Source organism: Callorhinus ursinus, unplaced genomic scaffold (assembly GCF_003265705.2).
Source record: "Callorhinus ursinus isolate GAN/ISIS: 27379988/994484 unplaced genomic scaffold, GSC_fseal_2.0 scaffold19, whole genome shotgun sequence".
NCBI classification, from domain to species: domain Eukaryota; kingdom Metazoa; phylum Chordata; class Mammalia; order Carnivora; family Otariidae; genus Callorhinus; species Callorhinus ursinus.
In genome coordinates this window covers 22,150,364-22,163,533 of record NW_027397081.1, presented here as the reverse complement: position 1 = coordinate 22,163,533, position 13,170 = coordinate 22,150,364, and the positions used below count along the sequence as shown (strand labels likewise).

Here is a 13,170-nt window from a genome sequence, read left to right as displayed (position 1 = left end):
AGAAAATTTAAAAAAAAAAAAAAAAAAAAGGACACAGCAGGTGGGGGGGGTGAGTGAGGAGGGAGAAGAGGAAGGCCTTGTTGCCAGGCAGTCGGGCCTCACGCAAGGGCTTTCCAGGCTGTTTGCATATCAGTGAGCTCCCCAAATTTAGCACCAGGGCTGGGGCACCCACCCTCTGCACTCCCTCCAACCTCCACACTGCACGCCCCGCTCCACCCCGTCATCTGTGGTTCCCACGCAGGCATCACCAGGCTGCCCGCCTCTTGGTGGGGCCTCTGGGCTCCCCACTACCCAGCTGAGGCCCTGGGGGCTTTGGGAAGAGCTGAGCGAGCACTGCTGCCTACACTGGACAACCACACACAGGGTACACGCTGGCCCCCCGCCCCAGCCCCACCTCCGGGCCTCTGCCAATTGAATGCCAAGTGCCTGCCCTCAGGGATGGCGCAGTGGGGCTGGGGGCACAGGAAGCTGCACCCGGCAGGCAGGGTCTAGAGACGCCTCACACAGCCACCGGGACGGATAGTCTGGAAAGCTTAGAAGCTGTTCGTGGATGGAGGCGCATGGACCCACACACAGGCCGAGGGGCGGAAAGCCCACCGTGCGCAGGCCCCTGCCCCGCATCTCCACACACAGGTGAGCTGGGGTCCTGGTAGAGCCACAGGAGCCCCCAGCGAGGTCATGAGAGCCGGGCTGGGGGACTGTGAGGCCGAGATTTGGCAGCACGCTCCTCCCGACCAAGCTGGAGGAAGGGCCTTGGAGGTGGTGGCCCCAGAGACAAAGTGACTTGCCATTCATAATCCACTTACCCTCCCTGAGCTGATTTGCATTCTATTATAGGTTTCTGGAGCAGGAGGTGGGAGGCTGGGGCCCAAGGTGTGTCCCCAGAGCCCAGTTCGGTGAAGGGAGACCAGGAGAGGGAGAGGAGGGGAAAGCTGGCTGGGATGAGGACCTGCAAATGATAGAATGTTCCACCTGGCCTGTACCTTCAAGGCCACCACAAAGTCCAAAGGCTTCATTTGTATGTGAGAAAAGGGGAGACTGGGGAGATTTGCAAGAGGGGAATGAAGGAAAAGAGAGAAGAGAAAGAGAATAAGGAAGGACTGAGGGAAGAAGGGAAATAGGTTGAGAAGACCGAGGCCAAGCGCTGGCTGCAGAGCCACGGGCCGGGGAGGTGGGGGTCAGCTTTACACCTGCAGGTGGGCCCGTCTCCCCGGCCCTTCCCAGAACATCCTACCTACACCATGCCTGCACCCTGGCCTCTCCCTGGGGACACCACCCGGGGTCCGATCCCTGGGAGCTGGGGCCCAGGGTGAGATGCTCAGCTTCCCAGGGGAAGCCAGCTGCTGAGGCCCTGCCTTCCCCTTGCTCTCCCCTTGGTTAATGAACACATCTCCCTTTTCTCTAATTAGGTGGAACAAACAACTTGAACCAGAATTTTTATTTCCCAGAAAAGCACATGCCCGGACACAGTAAATATGTCATTAATCATCATTCAGAGGCGCTGGAGCACCCTGGGTATGGGGAGGAAGGGAAGCAGTCAGAGGGCCTAATTAGGAGCTCCGGCCTCCCCGCTCCCCTCCGGCCAGCACCCTGGCAGCCCTGCTCCCTTCCACCAGGCGGGGAGCAGATCAATTGGAGAGGTGCCTGGCAGAGTCAAACTTCATGTAAATGTTCTTGTTAGCACAGCGTAAAAGTAAAGACAAGGGGATGAGGAGGAACCATACCGACCTCCCTCCCCGCCTCCCCCTCCCTCCCCCCTACCCCAGGCCTTACTTCCATCCAGGAAATTGTTCTTATTAACGCCTGGCTATTTATAGACACATGAAGTCTGCTGAAGAGTCCAGAACCGTTACTGTGATAGGGCTTGGCTTGGGGCTAAACCACACAGCCCCAGGCCCCCCAACCCCCCACCCCTGGGCCTATTCTGCTGGCCTCCAGTTTAGCTCCTGGCCCTGGGGCTGAGCTAAAGACCCTCATCACACTGACAGCCCAGCCCCTCCCCCTTGGCTTGCTGGGATTGACCCCATCACTCCCCCCAGCCCCGCTCCAGGACCCCTCTGCCCAGGGCTGAGGCCACCACCCCACGTCCCAGGAAAGAATGTACCATGGGAGCCTGCCCAGGCCCAGGTGGTTCTGGAACGTGGGCAGAAATAGTCCAGACCACTGCCCTGCTCTGTGGATCTCTCTGGCATCTTTGTCTAAAGCAGGATGCGCTTTCTAGACGATGGCTCAAGTCATGTGCTCCTAGTGCTGTAGGCCACCAGCTTTGCCCCAGCTTTGCTGGGAAGGACCACACAGAGCTGAGGACCCAGAGAGCAAGTTTCCAGCAGGCTACATGTAACAAAAATTCGACTAAGTAAATTTGAAGATCTAATTGGCTTTATTAAACGACTCATGAGTCAGGCGGCATCTCATCCGGCAAATAGAAAGGAGTTCCAAGGAAGTGTACAAAAACGGAAGGTTTTTAAAGGCAGAGATGGAGAGGGAAAAAGGAAGTTATTGGCAAAGAATGCCTCGTTTCGGGCACGGTCTCCCTTAGGGGAAACAGAAGGATGACCTCCCCCTGCCCACCAGGGGTTTCCAGGTTGGCCAGTTAAACGTCACATCCCAGGGGGGCCTGGGGTTTGAAACCACAGGAGGCTAGCTAGGTATTAGGTCTTGGTTTGCTGATGTGGGGCCCTACACGTAAGTGACTCCATTTTGGGCCGGCTGTCTCCTTTTTAGCACTGCTAAGTAGCTCAGTAAACTTAAAAGTCTGCTGAATCCCTCTAACTGTTCCCATCTTTAAGTGAAGATCTTACTAACCACAGTCTAGCTCGCAGGGAGCAGTGGTGGGAGGGTCACAGCCTCTGGGGTCACCATCCTCAAGCACAAATCCCAGCCCTGCCCGGCAAGTTTCTGACTCCCTTTGAACTAAGTTTTCTTTTCTATTGAATAGAGCCAGTGCTCCCTTCCTTTCAGGGTCTGGTGAGAACAGTACCAGTACTGTCTTCAGGGAGGTTTTGAGAAGTAAAGTCTATTCATCTATCCTCTGGCTCCAAGCAGGAGAAATTAGACAGCGTCTGGCACCCTTCTCTGGAGGGAGTTAAGTAGCTTCCCAGGATCAAAAGTCTCTGAGTCCTGAACAAGTCCAGTCCCACTTTGGAAGGGGCCCCTCTGCCTGACACATCTCCCCCAGCACCTACCTTGCTGGGTCTCGGTGACCTCAGGATGCTGGGCATCAAACCGCCGGGGAGGGAGCTGGGAAGGCGCACAGCATGGCCTCACTGGAAATGGAAGGAATGGAAGGCAGGAAACCAAAGGCTTTCAGACTTGCCTTTGTTTCCTAGGGCTGCCCTCTTGAAGTCCCGCAACCGGTGCTAAAACAACCGAAATGTATTGTCCTGCCTCCTGGAGGCCAAAAAGTCTGAAATCATGGTGTCGGCGGGCTGTGCTCCCTCCAGGGAGAGTCCTCCCTTATTGCCTCCACTCATGGTGGCTCCCAGAGTCCTTGGGCTTGTGGCCACATCACTCCCGTCTCTGCCTGTCTTCATATGACCTTCTTCCTCCTTCCTTTCTGTGTCTTCCCCTCTTCTTCTAAGGACACCAGTCATTATATTTGCCCCCCCACACACCACCCCACTGCCCATCCAGGATGATCTCCTCTTGCGGTCCTTCACTAATTGCGAATTACTTAGCTGATCTCCGAAGACCCTGTTTCCAAATCAGGTGACATTGTGAGGCTCCAAGACAACATGAATTTGGGGGAGACTCTTCAGCCCACTCTAGAACCCTCTCACCCCCAACTTGGAGTGTAAGTTTGGTACGGTTCTGCAGCCCCTCCTGGTCTTGCCTGTGTTCTCATCTGTCACGGGGAAGATAATGGCATCTGTCCCGCCTCTGGTTGGTCAGGCCTCTGATGAGGTCATGAAGTGACATGATTTGAAAAGTTGGAAGGGTTTACGTAGATAAAGTAATGAAATGGTAAGTGTGCATTGATTCTCCCTGCATCCCCAGCCCAGCCCTGCCCTTACCCCCGTGACCCAAGCTGCACCCCCTCCTACAGGTGACTTCACTGCCTCAGGGGGGGGGGCCACAGCCCCCCAGCTGCATGCACCTCAGTGCTGCCTGCAGACCCAGAGGCTTCCCCCAGACACCAGAGGAGAGACTTGCAGCCGGATTTCCTTTGGGGTATACAAGTCCAGGCTGATTTTCCCACGTGATCGAAGAGCTTCTAGTTCCTTTGTCCTTCTGCAGCCCAGGGCTCAGCCAGGCCAGGGAGTCACCAGTAACCCCCCAGCTCTCTGCAGAGACTCGCACCCCTGGCTGTCCAGAACTAAGGGCTCCTTCTTCTCTGAGGCTGGGCATGTCTTCCCATACCTGCCCAGGCCACCCCAGCTGAGTGACCTGGGGCCTTCTCTCCCTGCTCCCCCAGACCCTGCTGCGAGATGGCAAGCGTGAGAGCATCGTGAGTACCCTCTTCATCTCCCCTGGCGATGTGGAGAACGGGCAGAGTATCGTGTGCCGAGCCACCAACAAAGCCATCCCGGGAGGGAAGGAGACTTCGGTCACCATCGACATCCAGCGTGAGTACTAACTCGGCCCCCGCCAGCCGGGCCAGGCCTGGGGCAGGAACCCCCCCCCCACCTCCGGCACTCCTTGCCTGAAGCACAGGTTGGGGGGAAGAGCCAGGCCTGGATAACCAGGTCACCAGAGCCAACACCACAGCCCTGCGAGGTGTCTGAAGACAGGAAATGGGTCAGACAGCTCCCTGGACTGGCCGAGGTTGTGTTTGTGGGCACCCAAAGGGCTTGTCCTTATTGTCACACAAAGTAACGACATCAGATGAGGATCTTTTGCCAATGACTTGTTCAAGCCACATTTCCAAACCTGTATCAGGTAGAATTTTCCATGTCAACAAATATAAAGCAGGGCCCTAGCTCTGCTTTAACCCGGTGGCCCCACACGCTCCCTTGGCGAGAAAACCAGAGCAGAGGTACTGGGGTCAGCAGGGTGCTCAGAGCTCCAGAGTGGGGGAGGAGTGCATGCCCTACAGAGCGTGGGTACCCAGGGGGGCCTGCTCATGGAAGGGTTCAAGGAGAGAAGAAGAGGAAGAAGAGTAGTCTTTTAGTCAGCCCGTACTTTCCAGGAATTATTTCATCTTCACAACCACCATTTGAGTAGGTATGCTGGTGGTCCCTATGTGGGGAAGCTGAGGCACCCCTGGGTCAATCTGCTTGCCCAAGACCACCTAACTATCAAATGTAGACAGCCTGGCTTTCCGGAGCCTGCACCATAACCCCTCTTCTGCACTTGCGCACAGTAGGTCCTCGGCGTGTGTCAGTTCTCACGGTTAATGTCAACAGTCATGATGCGTTAAAGCTCCCCCAGCACCCTATTCCAAAAGTCACCTAAAAAGACTCCTATCCCTCTCCTAAAATCTCCCTACAGTGCCCGTCGGCCCCAGAGAACAAAAAAAAAAGTGCTCAAGAAGGTGGTCTGGCGGCCTCACTCCCAGTACCGGACTGGTTTGGGTCTGAAGGATCAGCACTCAGACATGGACTTTTCTTCCCGTAAATGCCCCTCCCTGCCAGGGAGCACGATGCCTCCATGTGCTGGGGGCTGTTTTGGTGCAGCCTAGAGCTGAAGGCTGGCATTCATTTCCTTCATATTATTTTATTCATTCTAAATTAAATTCATTTAAAAACCCCTGCCCAACAGCCTGGCTCATCTAAGGCTTCTGGATTCTGTGCTTCACGTGGCTCTGTAGGGCTCTGGGGCTGTGTCCTGGCCCTTCCAGGGCCCAGCTGCAGAGCCAGCGAGCAGAAGTCCCTAGTCTATCTAGAATCCTGGCAGCAGCCGCTGAGATTCCAGAAGGCAACAGAAACCGTTGTAACCCTGAGACAGGCTTGCTCCAAACACCCAGACACAGCAAGCCGAGTTCTTGGAGAAGGCTTTATCTTTCCCATCTTCACCACTCCCTCACCCCCACCAACTGGAGGCTTCTTCTTCTGTTCCTCATTTAATTAGAGTCAAGAAGAGCGGGGCTCTTGCCAGACCTGGGACCAGGGTGATGGGAGGGAGACGCTCACTCGGACGGGCCTCCCTGCCTGGCTGTCCATACCCACCTACTTCTTCCAAGGAGCAGCCATAGGCCCAGCTCTGGAGAGGAAGCAGGATGCTCTGGGGATCAAGTGGCCCAGCATCCAAAAAGGCTCCGCCACCCATGGGCTGTGCGGGCCGAAGCTTGTCACTACTCCGGAGATGGCAGTCCCTTGTCCTTTGACCGCATGATGTCCAGAGTTTCTTCTTGCCCTTAAGATTGACCGTGATCAGAGCTCTTTCCAAACACAAGCCAAATCTGGGACGAATGAGGGTGGAGGACACAAGAGACCCGAGCCTCCCACTGCCAGGCTGCTGGTTGTAGCCCCCACCGGTCCCCAATCTGGTCAGGAGGCCGACACCAGCTGCGCACAGAATCCTGCACACAAGGGGCCAGCCGGCAGGGGGCACCAGCAGTAGCCCCGCTCCCCTCCAGGCCATTATCCATCACGCCTGGAGAAGCTCTCCTGTCAACAAGAAAGCCATCATCCTAACAGCCCGCCAAGTATTAAAAGGCGCTCCTCTAATGTACTCTAATGAGATGATCCATTCACCAGGGCACACAGCAGAGAGTCTGCATCAGAGGGGGACACCAGGCTTGCCAGGTCTCTGTGCCCTGGCCGGATCTCTTTCCAAGGACGCCTCCGCCACACGAGGTGGGAGGCATCGGGCATTAGGTCCCAGAGAGGCTGAGGACCCGGGTGCCCGATTCCTAGGTCAGCCCCATCTGAGGCAGGACAGGGACGTGGTTAAGACCACAGCATTCCTCCTGGTTTAAATTCCGGCTCTGCCACTTCCTGAATGATGCCGGCCCGGTTCTTTAACTGCTATGCCTCAGTTCCCCCAGCTGTGCAAATGACAAATGCTGACTTCATATGGTGGCTGTGAGGGGGACGTTTCCAGCACAGTGCTCCGCACAGGGTGAGCATGCTGCAGCTGTGTGCTGTCCCCACCATGCGCAGTGCCCCTCTCAGCCCAAACAGGGGAGGGCTCTCCAGCCCCTTATCCCCTCTCTTGGAGGTGTTTGCGTGTGCCTGCCAAGCAAAAAAGCACACGCTCTCTCCACCACCTTCCCCCTGCCTCCTTCCTCCTCCATTTGTCCATTTGTTCATTCAATAAGCATCCAACTGTTTACTGTGGACACCATGGGCCGGATCAGAGCTGCCTTTACAAACCTGCTCCATTTTCTCAGTCAACCAAGAAGCATCCAAACTCAGCAAAAGCGCATTTGTTGTTTGTTTCCCTTGGTCTTTATATGTTACCCGACGGAAGACAAAGCCCCCAGATTGAGTAATGGGAGAGAAAGCTTAACACCCCCAAAGTCTCGCTACATCTGGACGCTGCATCCAGCTGCCAAGTTTCAAATGAATGTGCTATAAAATCACTGAGTCATGGAGTTTCTCTCTTTTCCACCCCCTCCTCGATGTAGTACTTCCCCTGAACACACACACACACACACACACTCACACGCGCACACGCACACGCAGGTTGCTGATGGAAACACTAACAGACTCTCAGCTGTAACATCTGTTCAATACGATCTCAGTTCTACCAACTACATCAAAGCTGCCCTCCTGCAAAGCTATGCAGTCGACATCACAAGTGGGATTAAAATCATGTCTAATAGTTGGATATGACATAAACTATTTATACCTGTGGAGCCTGGTAGACTCCTGAAAGTTCATATCCTGCACATCCAGAGGAGAGGGGTGGACAGAGGGACCCAGGCACCTCGGGGTCCAGGGTGGAGGTGCAGATGAGACTGGCAAGTGTACAAGCCTCCTAGAGACCCGTTCTGTTGGGGCCCGTGGAGAAAGGTGGGGTACCAAGGATTTGGCCAAGGCAAGGAAGCTGCAGGTGAGAGGCACACACAGGATAAACTCAGAATGGCGGGAGCAGGAAGGGTCCCCCAACAGGTATATACCCCATCGCCCTGCTCTCCAAGAATCCTCGCTCTATAAAGGACACCCAGGTGGGGAGGGGCCTCCTGGAGCTCTCCCCAAGTTCTGTGGCAGGTAGATTCTAGATTCTATCCAACTGGAGCCATCACTTCCTCAAACAAGAGTTGGGTTGAGGGACTCTACTCCGCCTCTCAGTACTGAATTTTACAATGTAAGGCCACGAGCCAGCCATGCATGTGGCTCCAGATGGCAATCACCAAATTCCTCTGCCTCACATGAGCCTCTCCAACATGCAGCAAGATGCACGCTCCTCCCTGGGTCTCCACATCTCCAGGGGTGGTGCCATCGGAGCCCTAGGGGCCCTTGGATGCCCAGTTGAGCTGGCTGGTCCTGCAGAGAAAGAAGACTGGGACTCCTGACAGTACTGGCCCTGGAAGCTGGTGGTCCTCGGCTGGGATGGGGGGGCTGCGAGGGGGCAGCTGATGGGCAGCAGCTGGGGAGAAGCTACAGGGTTCTGGGGCCCTAGCTCTCCTGGAAGGTGGGAGGAGAGCTCTCATGGCAGGTCCTTGCCACACTCCTTACTACTTGAATTATGTTTTAAAAACAAAGAGAGCATTGAGATTCCTGTCCCTTCCCTTGTAATTCTCCATGAAATTCTCCACTGCTGCCGTAACAGATGCTCCCAGGATGGTGGTCTGAATCCAGAACTGGGGGCTCACATGGGGAGATCAGGGTCCCCAGAATAGTCAGTCACCCTGCTCAGGAACCAGAGTTCTCTCCCCCATGTCTTTCAAGCTGTCTGCAGATATGGGTGCAGCCCTGTGGGCCACCTCCCTGGCCCCAGCCCCTGGGCCCTGGCACTATGCAGGGAGGCATGACCCAGCTTGAGCACCAGCAGGACAAAGAGGGGCTGAGTGGTCCAATGATCCCAACACCGGGGTGGGCTTGCCTCAGTTCACAGCCGGGGGACTGTGCGTCGGACTCTGAGGGTCTCAGAAGCGCACCTGCGGCCTCAAACAGAGGCTCAGGCCGGGCGGGTTGGAATCCTGCTCCCCTCGTGGTGCCCTTCGCAGGCGCCCAAGAGGGGTCAGCATTTTTCTCCATGGTCTCTGAGAAACGGCTTCTTCTTTTGCTGAAAATGGGCTGGACAGAACCCCTAGAAAATCCACATGCCCTTCCGGCAGTTTGCCACGATCTCAGGTGAGGACTGGCCCGAAGATGCAGCCCAGGACCCTGGCTGGGGGGTGGGGACCACGCTGCCCCCCTCACTCAGCCCAGGGTTGAACCCCAGCCAGCCCTGTACACCAGGACTAGGACGAAGAACGGGTGCTGGTCTTGGTTTCCACCTTCCTCTCGCTCCGCGTCTCTCTCCCTGTCTCTCTTCTCTAGTCCTCCATACTGTGGGGTCTCTCTCCCCAACATCCTGTCAGGTTCTGTCTCTGCTTGGTCTCCTCCGGTCTTTTTGCTTTTAGTCTGAAAGCTCTGTCTGATTATCTGTTTCTGTGGATATGTCCATCTCTCTCTGTGTCTCCCTCCATCTCTCTGCTTCTCTCTTTTTCTTGTTCTTCCTCTGCATTTCTCAATCTCTCTCTGTCTCTATCTGTGTCTCCCTCCCTATCCCTCTTCTATGTAGGTGTCCTCTGCCTGCCTCCCAACGCTGCTCTGTCTGTTTCCTGTTCATCTCTCCTTCCCCCTCCATCTCTCCCTCCCCCCCCACTTCCCTCTCTGCCTCTCTCTCCCTCCCTCTCTTCCTGTCTCCTCCACCTCCTACCCTTTAGCACTTCAGAGCCTGGCTTCTCATCATATTGCAGGAGAAAGACTCGCCCAGCCTGGAGAGCTGAGGGCTGGGTGACACCAGTCAGGGCCCAGCAGAGATGATCAGGCTGATGAAAGGGTGTAAATGCCGCTTTCAAGTTAACAGATGCACCAGAACCTTTATGCAAACAGATATGAAACAGACATTTCAAAGACCAAAAAACTGTGTATTTAAATGGGGCTTAGTGTCCACTTTCCCCCTTGTGCCCCCCGCACCCCCTTTTCCCACCTCTCTTTTCTGAAGTGCTTTGTTCTGCCTAAAGGCTGCAAGATGGGCAGCATGCATCTGGGGGCTCAGGAAGCCATGCCTCCTGGCTGGCTGTTCATTTAAACACCAGACCTTGAATCCACAGGGGGAGCCCTGACCCCACTACCAGGCCAGCAGAAGCAGGCACCCCCAGGGAGTAAGGGAGCCCCCTGCTGAGGCCCCCAACTCTCTGAGGACCATCAGGGTGGTGGCTGCACTAAGGGTCCCTGCTGGTAGAATCTCTGGCCTTTATCCTCCATGTCACCCAGGGGATCTTCTTGCCCCAAAACCATGGACACAGCTCCCCAGTTTGCAAAGGAATCTCTTTTCTCTGCAGACCCCCCGCTTGTCAACCTGTCGGTGGAACCACAGCCGGTGCTGGAGGACAACGTTGTCACGTTCCATTGTTCTGCAAAGGCCAACCCAGCTGTCACCCAGTACAGGTGAGAATCCCGCTGACGAGGCACAGCCTGGCCCCTGGACCCCTGCACACCCCTGCCCATCACACGGGGTGTCGTTTGTGGTCCAGGGTGCGCAGCACACGGGCTGGTTCACTGTGGGAGCCCAGGATCCTTCTCCCTTCCCCACACACCCATCCATCCCTGGTCAGGTAGACTTTCCCTTTCCTTCACGTACATGCACACTCCCCTTCCACGGGATGCAGTGGGTATAACCCCTTGTGTTTGGAGAGCTTGGTTATCCCTTCTCTCTGAAAAGAGGCAGAGAGGCTCAGAAAAAAAGGAAAAAAAAAAAAGGTAAAACAACCCGGAGAAGCAGTAAGATCAGAACCTAGATTCTAGCCATGTGCTCACCGAACTCTTCACCTGTGTAGGGTACGATTTCTGGGACAGAAGGCCCTGTCCAGCAAGTGCCTCGGATCATGTCCACCCATGGCCCCTGTGCATCCCTTGCTCACAACACTGATAAAAGCACTGTGTTTTACATGCTCATCTTTCCCTGTTGATGGCGCTTCTTGAAGGCAAGAACTGCAATTTAGCCACTTACGGTACTCGGCATGGAGCACGGCGCGGGGCATGCAGCAGGTGCTTTATAATGCGGGCTGGTTCCCCTGGGCACCTTCCCGCCTGGGCACCGCCGCATGAGATTTCAAGAGACACAGTGCCCTCGGAGATGCTCAAGGGCAGACTCGGACATTCACCTCCTTTAGACACCCTGGGGAACTCAACATGGCCCTAACTCGGTCCCGTCCTTCCCCACCAGCCCAGACTTGATGGTGGAGCCCAGAGCATCACCTCTGCTGTCGAGATGGGTTATTAAGCCACAGCATCAGCCAGTGCCAGGGATGCTAATGGCCCCAGACTAGATAATCGGCTGGCCAGTGGGAGTGGAGGGCAGGGATGACAAGAGGCAGCACAGACCAGAGTGCTCAATGAGAGGGAATGGGCCAAAGAGGCAGCCAGACAGAGATTCAGGTTGGACGCAAGGAGGAGCTCCTCGCAGTGCAGATAACTGAACGACACCAGGACACTGGAACCAAACCCCAGGAAAGGCGTGGGGTTTTAAAATATCCTTGAGGATATTTTAAAACAGGATGCAAACCCAGCTGTCCTGTCCGGTGTGACGGTTCCCTGGGCTGGAGGCAGGGGAAAGTTCGCTGCAGGCGCACGGTCGTGTGGGTCCAGGGGGGCGGGTGTGGTTTGGCTGGGATCTGGCATCTGTCTGGAAGTGACGAAAGATGCGAAACAGACACCCAGAGAGAGTCCCTTTCTCTGGGCTTCCTCTGTGCACCTCCAGGCCTGCGCGCCCCTCCACAGGGTCGGCTCCTCTCTGCTGCCGCTCCAGGGGTCTGCTTACAATCCCTAAACGCCAAGCCCCACGTGCCCAGAGAGACCTCGAATACCTGTTTCTCTGGGCAGCCCCGGACTCCCACAGGCACCCAAGCAGACGCATCCCATGGTCACCCTCACAGCCATCCCGGGAAAGCCTGTGGGGCCCTGGAGACCAGAACACACAACTTCCACGTCTCTTCACTGCCAGGCTCCAGGTCATCTGAGGACCCGGTTATGGGGGGGCTGGGCAACGGGCAGGGCCGTGCTCCGGGACCCAGCAATGTCCCCCAACGCTCCCCTGCCTTCTGACCAGGACAGGGTGAGCAAACGCCCCAGAAGCCAGGCAGCGGGGCTTCGTCTTTGGGGCACCCCCCTCTAGAAGCAGAACACCAGTGATGATGATGATGATGATGAAGTTCATACCTCCTTCTGGAGAGATCATCATAAAGAAATATGACAATAGGGACACCTGGCTGGCTCAGTCAATGAAGCATCTGCCTTCGGCTCAGGTCATGATCTCAGGGTCCTGGGATCGAGCCCCGCGTCGGGCTCCCTGCTCAGCGGGGAGCCCGCTCCTCCCTCTGCCCCTCCCCCTGGCTCTGCTCTCTCTCTCACTCATTCTCTCTCTTTCTCTCAAATAAATAAATAAAATCTTAAAAAAAAAAAAAGAAATGTGACAATACGTTAAGAACTAGTGAATCTAGGTGAAGGGAATATGGCAGTTAATTGGCCTATTCTTGCCATGTTTCTATAATTTCAAAGTGGTTTTTTTTTAAACTGAAAAGTTAATAAACAAACAAGCACAGAGCATGCAAGTCTCCCTCTGCCTCCATCCTCCCCTGCAGCCGCCCAGGGTCCTGGGTCAGCCCCCGCTTACAGAGGCGCAGCCGTGGGTGCGGGAAGGGGCAGGCCTCCCCACAGACGCTCACGCTTGTGGCGAGTCACCTCCCTCACGGCCCTCTGATTAGCCAAACGCCCTGAAACGCTTCAGTGTGGACCACACTCCCTTCAGGACTCCAGAGACTTTTTGGGGAAGCCCTTCGGGCAACTAGGAAATTTTAGGAGAAAAGAGAGTGGAGGGGCTGTGGCAAGAGGAGAGAAAGGAGCCCCCCCCCCCGCCGCGCCCACCCACACAGGCCGGGGCCCCTCGAGGGAGGGCTCAGTCAGCAGGCAGACGGTGGTTCTAGATGATGTGCTGGGCTCCCAGAGGAAAAGCCTTAAACAAATCTCCTCACATAAGGACATTGATTTTTCCCAACTGACTTTGACAAGATTGCAGGAATCTGTGTTTCTTCACTTCCATATTCACCTTGATTGCTTCCTCCTGTGCCCCTCC

The 13,170-nt window shown here is 55.7% G+C and overlaps 1 protein-coding gene across 4 annotated transcripts in view; it reads left to right on the top strand.

Moving 5' to 3' along the window:
• Positions 1-13,170, top strand: part of KIRREL3 (kirre like nephrin family adhesion molecule 3) — a 541,225-nt gene that overhangs the window by 502,268 nt on the left and 25,787 nt on the right. For all 4 annotated transcript variants that reach the window (XM_073903960.1, XM_073903961.1, XM_073903959.1 and 1 more), the window contains exons 7-8: positions 4,415-4,565; positions 10,382-10,487. In XM_073903960.1, the coding sequence (XP_073760061.1) occupies positions 4,415-4,565; positions 10,382-10,487 (257 nt within the window). The remainder of the gene's footprint in view (positions 1-4,414; positions 4,566-10,381; positions 10,488-13,170) is intronic.